The sequence below is a fragment of the Paramormyrops kingsleyae genome, chromosome 18, assembly GCF_048594095.1.
Source record: "Paramormyrops kingsleyae isolate MSU_618 chromosome 18, PKINGS_0.4, whole genome shotgun sequence".
Taxonomy (NCBI): domain Eukaryota; kingdom Metazoa; phylum Chordata; class Actinopteri; order Osteoglossiformes; family Mormyridae; genus Paramormyrops; species Paramormyrops kingsleyae.
Genome location: NC_132814.1, coordinates 11,987,713 through 12,004,163, shown reverse-complemented (window position 1 = coordinate 12,004,163; position 16,451 = coordinate 11,987,713). Strand labels below are relative to the sequence as shown.

General features: G+C 49.6%; 1 protein-coding gene across 14 annotated transcripts in view; it reads right to left on the bottom strand.

Annotated features, from left to right (window-relative positions):
- Positions 1 to 1,132: 1,132 nt before the first annotated feature.
- Positions 1,133 to 16,451, bottom strand: part of robo1 (roundabout, axon guidance receptor, homolog 1 (Drosophila)) — a 143,136-nt gene continuing 127,817 nt past the window's right edge. For all 14 annotated transcript variants that reach the window (XM_023827734.2, XM_023827733.2, XM_072701859.1 and 11 more), the window contains 13 exons: positions 11,124 to 11,318; positions 10,736 to 10,762; positions 10,260 to 10,302; positions 8,936 to 9,090; positions 7,268 to 7,609; positions 6,962 to 7,078; positions 5,636 to 5,771; positions 4,901 to 5,137; positions 4,392 to 4,810; positions 3,744 to 3,902; positions 3,008 to 3,223; positions 2,545 to 2,738; positions 1,133 to 2,418 (listed from right to left, as the gene is read on the bottom strand). In XM_023827734.2, coding sequence (XP_023683502.2) covers positions 2,404 to 2,418; positions 2,545 to 2,738; positions 3,008 to 3,223; positions 3,744 to 3,902; positions 4,392 to 4,810; positions 4,901 to 5,137; positions 5,636 to 5,771; positions 6,962 to 7,078; positions 7,268 to 7,609; positions 8,936 to 9,090; positions 10,260 to 10,302; positions 10,736 to 10,762; positions 11,124 to 11,318 — 2,255 coding nt within the window. In that variant the 3' untranslated portion in view covers positions 1,133 to 2,403. The remainder of the gene's footprint in view (positions 2,419 to 2,544; positions 2,739 to 3,007; positions 3,224 to 3,743; positions 3,903 to 4,391; positions 4,811 to 4,900; positions 5,138 to 5,635; positions 5,772 to 6,961; positions 7,079 to 7,267; positions 7,610 to 8,935; positions 9,091 to 10,259; positions 10,303 to 10,735; positions 10,763 to 11,123; positions 11,319 to 16,451) is intronic.

The window sequence follows — 16,451 nt, the reverse complement described above, 5'->3', positions numbered from 1 at the left end:
CTGCCAGCGATCTGGCGAACGGGTGGCCTTCTGCTTGAAAAGGCAGCCGGTCCAAAGCTGGATTTCGCTGGAAGGTATGAAACTGAAGGAGCTTCAAGAAGACAATGCTGGGCAGCCCGACTGAGCCAGATGCCAATGGCTAAAGTTAAAGTTTGTATAACCCCCATGGTCCCACGTCGAGAAGATAACAGCGAGAGATAAGCGAGGAGGATGGATGTTTGGTAGTTGGTGCTTGTTTTTCATTTAATTTTGTATTAACTGCTGCATTCTGGAGCAGGAACTCAGCGACATTAACTCTGTCCTGCCAGCCTGCCTGCAGTCATACTGTGTATAGAGAGACCAAGTAGAGCGGTCACTGTGTTTCAGTTAGGCATCAGCATGGTCACCAGGTTTACGGATTAGCCAGTACTAACCAGTCCACATTTGCTCCAAGTTTCCCTGGACTTGACCACACAGGTGCTGTGTAGGAAGGCAGGGATTGGCCGTGGCAGCTTCCAGGGCACGGACATCTGCGCGGCACAGCGGACATCTGCGCGGCACAGCCGGCGGGCAGCGGGCACGGCAGCCGCATACCTTGGCGCGGTGCCGCTGCCGGCCGCACGCGCTCAAAGTCACAGCCAGTCAAAGTCAAACAGAGGCGCTCACACACAAGCCGCTCGCATGGTGTCTAATTTGCTGCCTAATGGCCTGACACCCCCGCAGATGTGAGTGGGTGGGGCTAACACTGAGCCTGGCTTTGATTGGGTGACAGCGAGTGGGGCACCTGTGACGGGCACCCACACGTTGCCCTGGCTACGCGGCGGTCCCGTATGGCGGCTGGCGCCGTACCGTCGCTCCGGTAATTAACTCCGATGGGGTCAGTAGGAGGTTAATTAAGCAGCGCATCTCCCAGAAGCCCTGGAGGGGTAGGCGTCAGAGCCCGTCGTCCGCTGTCTAACCGAGCAGGTAGATGGCCAAGAAATGTACACAGGCGCTGAACGGCTGACTGGCTGTCAGTCACAGGAAGTGATGTCATGTGGAAACGGTAGCTTATGTGCCAGTCAGTCACTTGGGACTCTGTGACTGTCAGTCAGCACGGTACAACTCCTGGACACAACACGCGACTCAATAAAGGGGACACAGGGACTGGGCGTTGACGGTATTTGAGGACATTTTAATAAATAATGTGGAAAAGAAATGACATGTTTTCAGAGTCGGTTAATCTCAGAGTGTAAAAGGTTGGGCAAGCGGTAAACAGTTTGCCCTTCAGTCACGGTAAAAACCAAACGACGACATCAACCCAGGCTTCTCCTCTTGTGCCCAATTCTTTGGCGGAGAACAAAAACGGAAGAGGACCCCGCTAACACGACATCGGGCGGCAAAAGGACCGAGTGCGTGAGCATACAACTGACAGCTAAGTGATCTCTCCCGTCCTGCTGGGTGTCTTTGAAATTGCGCGCTGTATTCCCGCAGGACGTCGGCAGTGATGTCACAGCGTAGGTCAGATGCTAATTACGGTCCTGAGTTCCTCTTCTTTTGTTGCCGTAGTTACTTGTGGGACTCAAGTGTTCTGAAGTTTCCATCCTGGTTTGACAGTGTCAATGGGAACAGTAACGCCGCAGCAATAGTTTCGGACCTCTTCAGAACCATTGGTGCCGCATGAAACCAGACCCACAGGATGGTAAGCTGCTCTGGACGAGCCCTCAGACACCATCCCACAAGTCCATCTCCAAAAACGTACAAATCATTAATCACAAACAACAAGACTCTTGTCTTTGCTGCATTCCTCCAGTAAAAACCATATCTAATAGATAAAATGCTTTCAAATAAATCTTAGTGATTGTGCTTTTACAACCAAAGACAAATAACAAACACCGATGACATCAACATTAAAAAACAGTGCATTCCAAAAAAAAAAACACAAAAAAACAAAAAAAAATGCCTAAACATATTCTCTCCAACGGTTGCACTTTATGTGATAAAAACGAACAATTGAAAACAGGTTGAGAAAGACACCAATTATGAAAGAATGATTGTTTCAAACAACAATGCAGACGACACGCTGGAGCAGGTAATTAAATCCGACTGCTGGACCTGGCAGCCACACATCTGCTGGGGGCTGATGATGCTCCAGGAACATCCCGCTCAGAAGTGCATTGTGGGGGAAAATGTGACATCCCCACACCGCGAGGAAGAAGGAAGTGCTGGGGGGGGGGGGGGGGGTTCAAAGCACCGTTTAGAATAGAAAACTGAAAAAGAGGACTTAAAAATGAAAAGCAGATTATTTGTGTCGTAAAGGAACTTCTACACAAGTCATTACGGGAATGTAGAGGGCCAGCGTTTGTCATGGAATGATCTCAGCCATCGGGGGGGGGGGCAAGGTACCCCCATTTAGTGTGGAAATCATCCTGCCCCATCTGCTCTTCAACTCTCCATTATCTGTGGACAAAATCAGCATGGGAAGCAAATTAAAAAACAGAAATATTTGATTACATTTTTGATAAAAATAAGATAAAGTAATTAAAAGGCTAGTATCTGTGACCCGGCATGCAGGATGAAGCCTACCTGCGGGTCCCCCTCCTGCTGCTGAAAGGCCCCCAGATCTGTGGGGTTCCTGCGCCCCCCTGCGGGCCCCTCACCCCGGCGCCGGCTCCCGGAGCCACGTGATGACATGGAGCTGGAGGAGCTGGGCTCTCGCTCTCGCGCCCCGGCCGCCGGCGGGAAGGAGGGCCGGCTATAGGGGGGGATGTCCTCCATGCCTGAGGCCCAGGGGGGAGCAGTTACACACGTGGTACATAATGTATGTAGCTCATTAGTGACCGAAAAATACAGATGCAGGTTTCATGAGAAGCACATGGGGATCCAAGGGGTCCAATGGTCAAACTTCTCTACCGATCTTGGGATTTCAACCAACAACCACGGCATCCTAACCCGCTAAGCCACATTCTCCCATTTACACACTAAAGTACTCCCTCACAAATCAAATATACCTCGAGCCCTCACAAGCAGAAGAACAGCAGGTGGTTACCTGGGTGTGGGCGTGGCTGACTGCTGGCCCCGCCCTCCTGGCTGTTGGATCTACCCCCTCGTGAAGTCCTGTGTCTCTCCTGCACCTCCCCAGTCCTGTGGCTGCCACCTGCAGTTGCTCTTTTGTCCCTGCTGTCTGTGCAGCCGGGCAGCTGGGGTGGGTAGCTGGGGGAGCCCGAGAGAGCTGCTGCTGGTGAGGGGGCCACTGAGGAAGTATCTGTAGAAGGGGAGTGATGTCAGAGAGTGGCCCGGGGCATCATGCAGGTGCTGACAAAGCAACTGACCAGCAGGGGGCCACAGGTATACTGGCCCACCTGAAAGCTGATTGGTCCCCTCCCCTCTCAATCACTGATTCAAAACATATCATTGGCTAATGATAAAGTCGGCCCCTCTGTATGAATTATGGCCCCTCCCCCACCTTAAAAATCCCATTAGAGCCCTAAAATGTCACTAGATCCCTATAATCACTCCTGATATAGCAGCAAACAAACAGACGCGTTGCTGAAGCTGAATCAGCCATATGAAGAAGTCTGGGCAATATTGATTAAGGTTATAAACACAACTGGAAGTTAAAATCAATGTTAGCTAAACCAAAATGCTTAATTAATTAAATTAATATCCAGTTGTGTAAATGGGTAAATATGTTAGATACTAGGATGGGTAAATATGTTGAGCTATAGTAAGACAAAAGGCACATGGATGCAGAGAGACTAGAGAGAGCGGGTAGGTGCCAGCACCTTCTGCGTAGGGCTCCCCCTGCTGGTGAGCGGGCTGCTGCAGTGGCTGCTTCTGCCTCCGCAGTGGACGCTTCTGCGGAATGGCGGCGCTCATGTTGCTGTCGGTGGACACGGGGCTGCAGGGACGGTGGGCTGGGGGACACATGTTGAATTTCCGACCTGGGGGAGGTGGACAATACGGGGGTATAATCTGAGTTGGTCACTTTAAGTTACAGCCTTTCATTAGGCTAGTTATTAAAGTAAGAAAGAAGGAATGAAGGACACAGACAAGAAGCGTGAATCTTAAGTGTTGCTGTGCTGAGGAACAAAGAAGGTCTTTGGACAGAATAGGAATGCTTTATTCATTTGTATGGTTGACATTCTCTTCCTGCCTACCCCATCCTGCTCTCCATGAGGTATATATGCAAGTGAGAGCAGGACCGGGGGGGTTACAGTGCAGGGCCGGGGGGGTTACAGTGCAGGGCCGGCCAGCATGCGGTGCCCCTGGAGCTGGGGGTTAAGGGCTGTGCTCAGGGGCACTGGTTTTTCAGCCATGGGATTCGAACTGGTGACCTTCTGATATTGGACCCTCCTGATGCCCTAACCCACTGAGTCACACAGCCCCCCCCCGTAATGAGAGCTTTCCCCCCTCCCCTCCGCACTGCTCACCTCCCGCGCCTGGCTGCTCGGAGAGGACGAACTCAGCCTGGGCGAAGTCGCCGTCCGTGAAGAAGGAGCCGTCAGAGGAGCTGGCGCCGCTGGAGCGGCTGGAGGAGGCCACTGGGCCCACGCGGTGCTCCTCGTCCTCAGAGGCCGAGCCCCAGCCATTGATCATGGAGCCTGTGACAGAGCTCTCCAGGTCCCCCGCGCTGGACGCTGGGGTCCGGCCCAGGCCCCTGGGGCCCGGCCCACGCGGCTGCTGGTGCCGGTGCGGGCGGAACTGCACCCGAGCCACTTCGGCGTCAAACTCCTCCTCCTCTTCATCCTCCAGGTCGTTGGTGTCCAGCGCCACAGGACCAGAGATATAACCATACGTGAGCGGGGGGGAGAGGGGCCTGGGGAGGCTGGGGGGGCTTCCTACGTGCCGCCTGAAATGGATGAGCAAGGTAGTCACTATCCAGATGGGCACTGATAGGCTATCACGCTAGACAGGAAGTGACATCGATAGAGGCTGCCACCTGTCATGGAGCATGGGCTGCAGGTCTTCTTGGGGTGATGGTGTGAGTGTGGCTGTCGATTTGTGGCTGTAGGACACAGCGGCGGGCGAAGACGCCGTCCCGCGAACAGGAGGCGTGGGACAGCGGCCCATCTCCGCATCACCGCCCTCATCATCCTCTTCCTCCTCTTCCTCCATCTGGCCCGGTTGCAGGTACAGCCGCGCCGGCAGGGTGGGACACTGCATGTCGGGGTCGTAGCTACGGCAACAGAAGGTCACATTTATTCCAGAACTTTCACTGATAAACACAAACGTCTGAACTGGGACAAGTGTTATTGTGTGTGCGGGGATTATGCATATACTGCTTTGTGGGGACCACATGTTCCCATAATGTGATAAAAATGTGTTATTTTGACGTTGTGGTGTGCATTTTTTCAGTTCCCACAAGGAGAACTGCAATTTTTAAAAAATCTGTGAATGCAATCATAAAACTAAAAATTCCAAGAGTCTTGTATTTTGCTTGGTTACTTATGGTTAAGGTTAGGGCTGGGTAGGGGTTAAGGTTAGGGCTGGGTAGGGGTTAAGGTTAGGGCTGGGTAGGGGTTAAGGTTAAGGTTAGGGCTGGTTAGGGGTTAAGGTTGACAGAGTTTTGCTGATAGAAATGAAGGGACGGTCTGGAAAAAGATATGACTACAAATATGTGCACGTGTGTGTGTGTGTGCGTGTGCATGCGTGTGTGCATGTGTGTGAATGTCACCTCTTCATCACGGACAGGGAGTACTCCTCAGTGGGAGGCTGGGAAGGGGGTGGGGGCAGGGAACCAGCAGCCCAGTTCAGAGAGCTCAGTTTGGCTGCTTTGGGGGGGCGTACATTCTTCTTCTGACCTTGGCTCCCTGGAAAGATGACACAGACATTCAGGCAGGCAGCACACACACACACACACACACACACACACGCATGCATGCACACACACAGTCTTTATATAAGCACTGTGTTTTGCAAGTTAAAGGAAGAGCACAGGTGCATTACCCATAATGCCCCACTTCCGCGAGCACAGAACACAGAAGACATTTCAAAGGGGATATTTTCTATTTCAGGAGGTGGAGGAGGAACAAAGAAAGGAAGGAAGGAAAAAAAACACATCAAGGGCCAATTAGCTGGAATTTAAATTCATAGCCGCCGTCGGATGCTCTGTCCTGTCGGGATTTCAAACACATTCGAGGAGGAGTTTTGTGGCAGAAGCTGAAATTAAATCTTCAAGCGGCACAGGGAGAGAGAGCTGTGTTGCAGGAGGGCTGACTGTGTTTCGGTGCATATCCTGCAAGCTGCGCACCCCCCCCCCCCTCATTTATCTTGGTACAGAGACAATAACACCTCGCCCGCAGGACCTCAGCGCTTTCCGCACAGGGTATGCAGAGGGTGACGGTAATTAATGGGCAATCCGGCCAGGCAGCTGCAACAGCCAGGCATCGTAGGGGTGGGCACAGGTACACAGCTGGCACCAGGGACCCAGGACCCAGAGCCCCGTAACCCCAGTGCTGTGTCAACACTCAACTCTGCTGTCCCATGTTCATACAGTAAGTTAGCATCAGGAAAAGGGGGACGCCCTACCATATATGTCCTGTATACCCCAAAACGTATATGCAGGGGTGCAGTCGGGCATGGATACCCTGGCAGATTCAGGGTACCCAGCACTTTATAGGGGCCCATGAATTTGTCAAATTACAAAATGCAATGTAATTGAGGCCCAAGGTGACATTTTATTAGGGGGCCCAGAATTGCTAGCTACAGCCCTGGTCTACATGCTTGACTCCCGAGGTTTAAGGGCAGAGTCTTGTAGTCTGGGGGTTGATATTTGAAGTTAATGAGAGGAACCGTTGTTGTACCTTAGCGCCAGACACAGAGTCTCTCCAGGGGAATATCCAAGCACATGAAATGGTCAAATCTTATGAGAAAAATGTCACGATGAAGAGATTAGCAGCTAACAATTAACTCAGCTGGCCCTAGTCCCCTTCCAGGTGCCCTGCCTACACCTTCAGCTACTGCCACTGTTCTTTCACACACACCCCCCCCCCCCCCTCACCGGAGGTGCTGTTGCTGCCGCGGTCGGAGCTGTGGCAGGATCCAGAGGTGCCGGGCTCGTGGATGTGGCCATAGGGAATGGTGGCTGGTAGGGTGCTCTCTCCGCCCCTGTATTGGTCTGGGGGGGAGGGGGCAGTGCGATTAACATGAATGCAGGTGATGCAGCAGCTGGTGGAGGGTCATGCAGGGTCAACATGGATGCAAAGAGAAACCCTTTAGCTAACATGACCTCTGTATGTTAGACATACATCCAACCAAGAATAGCATACACACACCACCCCATCAGCACCACATCCCCCCCCCTTACTCTGTCTGCACTGCTCTGAGGTGCCAAACTGCATCTGTGATGTCACTTCCTGCTGCTTCAGCTTCCAGCAGCGCTTCTCTACAGCGTCGCCTATGGCCACACCCCCTGGGCCGCTGCTTCCGTTCTTGCTCAGGATGCTGGACTGGATGAGCTGAGTGGTGGCATAGGGGGTAGGCTCGTACGGTGTGGGTGGCCCCCCCATGAAGCTCAGGCTGGGGCTGTTGAAGGTCTTCATCTCGTTGAGCTTGTTGAGGTCCACGTCGCTGTAGACGCCCGACTCTGAGGTGACCAGACCCCCCTGCTTGCTATCCAGCTGGGCGTTGTAGTTGGCAATGCAGTCGGCTGTGGGCAGGGAAAGTGGCCTGTTAATAACCTGCTAACTGGTTAACCTAAACCCGTTTAACCCACCCACTGCCGTTCTTTGGCGGGTCACCGCCAAACATCTTCGATGTTTCCCTAGAAGTCGAATTCTCTATGAAAGGACAGAAGCCCTTCGTCGAGTTACTCCACACAACCCTGCCATTCATGTCTCTTAGCTATTTTTAAGTGAGCTGAGGCTGATTCTCCACAGCCTTCAAGACAGGAACAGCCTCTTCACGACAGTAACAAGAATGTGAAAAACACACGGATAACTTGCAATATAATCCTAAACACTGTTTTTCACTAACAACCTCAGCACCTTATTGGCCTACATGTATGTTTCTGTATATTGCATATATATATATATATATACACTATATTTTAATTGAACCTCTTTTACACTTTTATCCAAACTGATGTTTCATACAATCCCTGGAGCAATTGGTGTTTAAGGATGTTGCTCAAGGGTCCAACAATGACATCACAGCTAGAACTGCTAACCTGCTGAGCTACACTGCACAGTTATGCTATTTATTGTTATTTATCGTGATATGTTGTTTAAGTGTGTAGGGAGGTATGCAAACAAGCCTTTCATTGTACTTGCACAAGTGACAATAAAGCTTCTGAGGGCTGTCTCGCTGTCCCAGACACACTGCCAAATCAGTTAGAGGGTAGGTGAATATTTAATGGGAAAAGACACAGAAACACTGATATGAAACATGGTTGTCTTTGCTGTCCATCTGTCTCGCTGTCCTTGGAGACCGGGGCCATATGAAAAGCTCCGTTATACTCACAGGTGGCTGCTCATTTCAAAGCTTGTCAAATATTTAAATCTGTAAAATCTCCTAATGGTCTGAGAGTGGTTGGCTCGCCGCGGGGTCCAGCGGCCAGAGGACGGCCCATTAAGCAGGACACTCGTGTTGCGGGGGTGAGGGTCCTCTATCGAAAGGCTCGTTACAGTGCTTTTATAATTACTGCCCCCACTGCGCAAATCCGCACTGTGACTGCACACATGGGGCGATAGGCAGCAGGCTGCTTAAGGAAGCAGATTTGTGGCCTGAGCGTCATGGATTCAAGAGCATCAACTAAGTAATAAATCAAAGGCAATAAATAATAATAATATAAATCCACAAGCCAGAGGTTCAGGAGACTGGTTTTCATTGTAATAGAATTTCACATTATGCAAGATACTTTGATGGAAGGCCGTAAGCGCCACTCCCACACAGCTCATATATGGGTAGCTGTAAGCCCCACACTCACATAGTTCTCACCCGGAATGTTCTATAACCTGCCCCCCCCAGCACTCACCAGGACGACTGTAGGTGGTCATACTGCTGTCACTGGTGCCGTTTCCCCCGTTGCAGCAGTTGATGCTGCAGTCCTTGTGGGCAGGGCAGGCATTGGGCCAGGAGTCCGCAGCCCAGGGCTGGCTTGGCACCTCCCCCGCATTCAGCAGCCCAGGCCTTGTGGGATCAGAGAAACCGGCTGCCTCAGACCACATCACACATTTCACAGGTGAGCTCAGGACCACCCAATTCAGTCAGCTGCCTGACCTTCAGCTACCAAACACCTCGATAACCTAAACTAACATCAGAATGACCTTAAAATCCATAAAAACCAGGCTCCTGTCCCAGGAGGTGACCTGCCACTGCAGGCTATAAATTTGTACATGTTAAAAATATTGATCATTTTATTAATGGAAGAGAAAGGTGTTGATAGTGGGCGAAGCTATGCCTGATCAATTCCAGTGGGCGGGGCAATAACTCTTTGTTTGATTGGCTGTGCAGTTTCTGAGGGCAGGAGCAGCAGTGATGCAGTCACTAGGCCACACCCCCAGCCCTCTGCTCCACTGGCATTTTAGCACCATCCCCAAGCGCATCCTTCACAGTCGCTCTGTCACTGGAGCCATTGTCCCAGGTCCCCCTGGAGCAAACTCCGGAGGCGAGATAAGGCCGCCCTGTCATGTCACTGAGCATGTGCGGGGCTGCAAAGGGCCTGTTATGCTTTCTTTTGATAGCTGATGAAACTGATAATGGTGCTCCTTATATATATATATATATACACACACACACACACACACACACACACACACACACACACACACACACACACACACACACACACACACAGACTTGCAGTCCACCATAGATGTCATTTAGATGTAGATCGATCCTTTTTCAGCTGGTTGAGCAGGTGGTCACAGTAATTAAGGGCTGGATGTGAGTAATGGAGGAGCATCTAACCGGTGGGAGCAAAGCCCACACCGATCCAAATGTAAACACCTAAGAGTCATAATGATGAAGAGCTTCCCAGCATGCCTTAGCGGCCGCTGGGCAGAGAGCAGAGCCTGCCGCACACCGTCACCGTGTTTTATAGGTAGCTCTGATGTTACCACACACCATATGGGGAGCAGCACTGGGGCGACAAACTGACTTGGACTGAGAACCAAGGAGGTGGGATAACTGAGACTGTTCTGTTACAAAGTCAAACATCTCCCCCTGGTGTCTGAGAGAGGGAAATGCAAGCATGGTACTTCCAGTAAAGACACACATGTACTGTAGCCAACACCTCCTTTATCCACGCACTCATAGATATAGACATGCATACACACTCTGTTTCTGGCATCTCTTACCTTCCGGCGCTACAAATAGCCTCTCCCCCACTCTGATAGGCCACTGAAACACAGACACGGGTTACATGATTAGCCCAGCAGACTGAAGCTCCACCCACTTTATTCGCAAATAACAGGAATCTATATATCCCATGTGCTGCTGTGTAAACTCACTACGAAATGGTCAAAAAGGACAGAACTATTAATGTCAGAGCTGTAAGAGAACAAATCCTGAGGCAGTGCCTGGAGCTCTTAGTGCTTAGGAGACGGTGATATGGCAGGTAAACGTGAAGCGGCAGGCTGGGGGTTCATCAAAGGAGAGACAAGATGAAGGACCACCCCCCACCACACACACACACACACACATACACACTTCAGCACACGTACTTCCTACAGAAGTTATCACTTTGTCCCAAGGGTCCATCCTGCCTCCAGCAATACAGGAGATGTGTGTATGTGTGTGTACAGGCGGGTACAGGCGGTTTAAGCTCACATACCTATAGGTGTGAAGGTGAAGGAGGGAACTGCAAGGAGAGACAGACAGACAGAGAGACAGACAGACACTGTGAGGGTTGGAACGTTAACGGCCCAAAAGGTTTAGCTGGTCAAATGGGTGCCACATCCACATCACATTTAGCCGGCACTTTTATCCAAAGTGATGGACAATCCAGCCCTTAGGTGTGAAGGGTCTTGCTCACTCTGCTGAGCCTGGGATTCAAACTGATGACCTGCTGATCACAAGCACAGTATCCTAACATGCTAAGCCACCACTACCCAGTTCACACACACACATTGCTGGTTGCCTTTCTCTTCTCTACTGGGTACCAGCGGGTCCATCAGTAGCCAAACTGGTAAGGCACCGACCCGCCCGGTCCGAGGACTGACCTTTGCGGATGCCGGCGTAGCTGGTGCTCAGGCCGCTCCTCTTTTTGCGGTGCCGGTAAAGCCAGATGCTGAACACCATGAGGATCAGCCAGCAGGTGGCGCCGATGCCTGCAATGAAGGCTGGCTGCTTGACCACGTCTGAGATCTGCTGCGACAGCGGGTATTCCAGGTTGTCAGTGAGCCGGCCGGCAGAGTCTGATGAAGAAGAGGGAGAGAAAGGTGGGGTGGAAAAAAAGGGAGCGAGAGAGCACAGGTTATACGGAGGAGAGAGAGTGAAAATGAGAAAACAGAACAATTTAAACCTGACACTCTAATAGCTTCTGTTAAAATAAACACTTATTAAATGTCTATCACGGCGCTGTGCCCTAAGGATGGCTGAGGATAAACAGGTAGCAGAAACAAAATTCTCGCTCCTCTGGATACGTCCTCATTAGAGATCCCTGGATGAGTATTCCAGCGCACATTTTAACAGACTCAGTCTATTTTTACAATTTAATGAGCGGTTTAAAAAGCCTTTATTATGCGGTGGTGAAGTGTACAAATCACAGAGGCGTCACACTTCAGCTGAAACCGGGGACGAAAGGGAAAATGTCTTTAACGAGGAAGAAGAGGATGAAGAATGTTTCTCCAGATGCATCCGGCGGCGAAGGGAGAGTGTAAGCTTCAAATCAGCCAAATATTTGGCCCCCGCTTATTTTGACTGCCCTGCTGACATGAAAAAGGGGAGGGGTGTAAATGAAGGCTCTCTGTCACTCTGTCACTGTGATGTGATTGGCTGAGTCTTTTTCATCTACTTCTTCTATACTTCTTTTTTTCCTTTTTCACTTCTATGTCTTTTAACATTCAAAGGAGCAGTATTTAGCCCAAGGCAAAAAAATTCCAAGTACCACTTTTAAAGCGACGGCCCTGAATTACCCCCTCCTCCACACCCCCTCCACACTTTCACATGTGCACCTGCGTCTGTGTCGGACTTTTGAAATGGTTATTACATGGAGCAGATGGTCCCATTCAGCACGACAGCGTTCTGCTGTGGAATCGCGTTCAGCCCGAACGTGTCAAGGAATCCTGAGCACATATGCAAAGACAGCTGGGTGTGTCCAACACTGCAGAAATTTAGACCAGTGTCTCCGTGCATGTGTGTGTCTGTGTGTGTGTGTGTGTGTGTGTGTGTGTCTGTGTGTGTGTGTGTGTGTCTGTGTGTGTGTGTGTGTGTGTCTGTGTGTGTGTGTGTGTGTGTGTGTCTGTGTGTGTGTGTGTCTGTGTGTGTCTGTGTGTGTGTGTGTGTCTGTGTGTGTGTGTGTGTGTGTGTGTATTACGTTTATATTACATTCTCAGGAACAAATGTCCCCCACAATGTAATAAAAACCTGTTATTTTGATGCTGTGTGGACCTTTTTTTGGGTCTCCAGAAAGATCATTCAATGCAATCAAAAAACTAAAAATGCCAAAAGACTTGTTTGTTTGGTTACTTATAGTTAAGGTTAGGGCTGGGTAGGGTTTGAGTGTGTTGGAATTAGAGTTTTCCCCATAGAAATGAGTCCCCACAAAGATATAATTACAAATGTCTGTGTGTGTGTGTGTGTGTGTGTGTGTGTGAGTGATATTACATCCATGACTATAGATGCATTCTCTGTAAGTACCACGTGTGTACATGTGTGCAAATCTGTGATGGTATTTGTTTGAGGTTGTGTGTGTGAGCATGTAACAGAATTTCACATTATGCAAGATACTTTGATGTAATAACCAGCCAGCAGAGGGCACAGTGTTTAGATGAAAAGATTGTTGGTTGGTCGCATTCCCTGAGAGGGCTAGTGCATGTAGCCAGTACATATGGGCATGTCTGACTCACAGTCGCCGCCCCTGTGACAGGCAGCCGCAAGCTGCACAGCGGAAGGGGTCTCTTCCCACACGCCTTCTCATTAAGGTTTGTCATGTTGGGGAAATGTGGTATAATAGCACTGAGATTGGCCCGTCATTATCCTGGATTACACATCTAACGGAGCAAAGGGAGTGGCGGGTAGGACGAGGATGTGGGTGGTATCACCCGCTGGGGGGGGGGAAGCAAGGGTTCAGGAGGATGGGAGCAGATGGGACCTAGAGAGTGAATAATAGTTTGTGGCTGATTGTGTTGGTGTGAGACACTGTCAGTGTGTATACAGTATCAGTGTGTGGCTGATTGTGTTGCTGTGAGACACTGTCAGTGTGTATATCAGTGTGTGGCTGATTGTGTTGCTGTGAGACACTGTCAGTGTGTATATCAGTGTGTGGCTGTGTGTGTTGCTGTGAGACACTGTCAGTGTGTATATCAGTGTGTGGCTGTGTGTGATGCTGTGAGACACTGTCAGTGTGTATATCAGTGTGTGTGGCTGATTGTGTTGGTGTGAGACACTGTCAGTGTGTATATCAGTGTGTGTGGCTGTGTGTGTTGCTGTGAGACACTGTCAGTGTGTATACTGTATCAGTGTGTGTGGCTGATTGTGTTGCTGTGAGACACTGTCAGTGTGTATATCAGTGTGTGTGGCTGTGTGTGTTGCTGTGAGACACTGTTAGTGTGTATATCAGTGTGTGTGGCTGATTGTATTGTGTGAGACACTGTAAGTGTGTATATCAGTGTGTGTGGCTGATTGTGTTGCTGTGAGACACTGTCAGTGTTTATATCAGTGTGTGGCTGATTGTGTTGCTGTGAGACACTGTCAGTGTGTATATCAGTGTTTGTGGCTGATTGTGTTGCTGTGAGACACTGTCAGTGTGTATATCAGTGTGTGGATGATTGTGTTGCTGTGAGACACTGTCAGTGTGTATATCAGTATGTGTGGCTGATTGTGTTGCTGTGAGACACTGTCAGTGTGTATATCAGTGTGTGGCTGATTGTGTTGCTGTAAGACACTGTCAGTGTGTATATCAGTGTTTGTGGCTGATTGTGTTGCTGTGAGACACTGTCAGTGTGTATATCAGTGTGTGGCTGTGTGTGTTGCTGTGAGACACTGTCAGTGTGTATATCAGTATGTGTGGCTGATTGTGTTGCTGTGAGACACTGTCAGTGTGTATATCAGTGTGTGGCTGATTGTGTTGCTGTAAGACACTGTCAGTGTGTATATCAGTGTGTGGCTGATTGTGTTGCTGTGAGACACTGTCAGTGTGTATATCAGTGTGTGGCTGTGTGTGTTGCTGTGAGACACTGTCAGTGTGTATATCAGTATGTGTGGCTGATTGTGTTGCTGTGAGACACTGTCAGTGTGTATATCAGTGTGTGGGGCTGATTGTGTTGCTGTGAGACACTGTCAGTGTGTGTGGCTGATTGTGTTGCTGTGAGACACTGTCAGTGTGTATATCAGTGTGTGACTGTGTGTGTTGCTGTGAGACACTGTCAGTGTGTATATCAGTGTGTGTGGCTGATTGTGTTGCTGTGAGACACTGTCAGTGTGTATATCAGTGCGTGGCTGTGTGTGTTGGTGTGAGACACTGTCAGTGTGTATATCAGTGTGTGGCTGATTGTGTTGCTGTGAGACACTGTCAGTGTGTATATCAGTATGTGTGGCTGATTGTGTTGCTGTGAGACACTGTCAGTGTGTATATCAGTGCATGGCTGTGTGTGTTGGTGTGAGACACTGTCAGTGTGTATATCAGTGTGTGGCTGATTGTGTTGCTGTGAGACACTGTCAGTGTGTATATCAGTGCATGGCTGTGTGTGTTGGTGTGAGACACTGTCAGTGTGTATATCAGTGTGTGGCTGATTGTGTTGCTGTGAGACACTGTCAGTGTGTATATCAGTGCATGGCTGTGTGTGTTGGTGTGAGACACTGTCAGTGTGTATATCAGTGTGTGGCTGATTGTGTTGCTGTGAGACACTGTCAGTGTGTATATCAGTATGTGTGGCTGATTGTGTTGCTGTGAGACACTGTCAGTGTATATATCAGTGCATGGCTGTGTGTGTTGGTGTGAGACACTGTCAGTGTGTATATCAATGTGTGGCTGATTGTGTTGCTGTGAGACACTGTAAGTGTGTATATCAGTATGTGGCTGTGTGTGTTGCTGTGAGACACTGTCAGTGTGTATATCAGTGTGTGTGGCTGATTGTGTTGCTGTGAGACACTGTCAGTGTGTATATCAGTGTGTGTGGCTGATTGTGTTGCTGTGAGACACTGTCAGTGTGTATATCAGTGTGTGTGGCTGATTGTGTTGCTGTGAGACACTGTCAGTGTGTATATCAGTGTGTGGCTGTGTGTGTTGCTGTGAGACACTGTCAGTGTGTATATCAGTGTGTGGCTGATTGTGTTGCTGTGAGACACTGTCAGTGTGTATATCAGTGTGTGGCTGATTGTGTTGCTGTGAGACACTGTCAGTGTGTATATCAGTGTGTGGCTGATTGTGTTGCTGTAAGACACTGTCAGTGTGTATATCAGTGTGTGGCTGATTGTGTTGCTGTGAGACACTGTCAGTGTGTATATCAGTGTGTGGCTGTGTGTGTTGCTGTGAGACACTCTCAGTGTGTATATCAGTGTGTGGCTGATTGTGTTGCTGTGAGACACTGTCAGTGTGTATATCAGTGTGTGGCTGTGTGTGTTGCTGTGAGACACTGTCAGTGTGTATATCAGTGTGTGGCTGATTGTGTTGCTGTGAGACACTGTCAGTGTGTATATCAGTGTGTGGCTGATTGTGTTGCTGTGAGACACTGTCAGTGTGTATATCAGTATGTGTGGCTGATTGTGTTGCTGTGAGACACTGTCAGTGTGTATATCAGTATGTGTGGCTGATTGTGTTGCTGTGAGACACTGTCAGTGTGTATATCAATGTGTGGCTGTGTGTTTTGCTGTGAGACACTGTCAGTGTGTATATCAGTGTGTGGCTGTGTGTGTTGGTGTGAGACACTGTCAGTGTGTATATCAGTGTGTGGCTGTGTGTGTTGGTGTGAGACACTGTCAGTGTGTATATCAGTGTGTGGCTGTGTGTGTTGGTGTGAGACACTGTCAGTGTGTATATCAGTGTGTGGCTGATTGTGTTGCTGTGAGACACTGTCAGTGTGTATATCAGTGTGTGGCTGATTGTGTTGCTGTGAGACACTGTCAGTGTGTATATCAGTGTGTGGCTGTGTGTGTTGCTGTGAGACACTGTCAGTGTGTATATCAGTGTGTGGCTGATTGTGTTGCTGTGAGACACTGTCAGTGTGTATATCAGTATGTGTGGCTGATTGTGTTGCTGTGAGACACTGTCAGTGTGTATATCAGTGTGTGGCTGATTGTGTTACTGTGAGACACTCTCAGTGTGTATATCAGTGTGTGGCTGATTGTGTTGCTGTGAGACACTGTCAGTGTGTATATCAGTGTGTGGC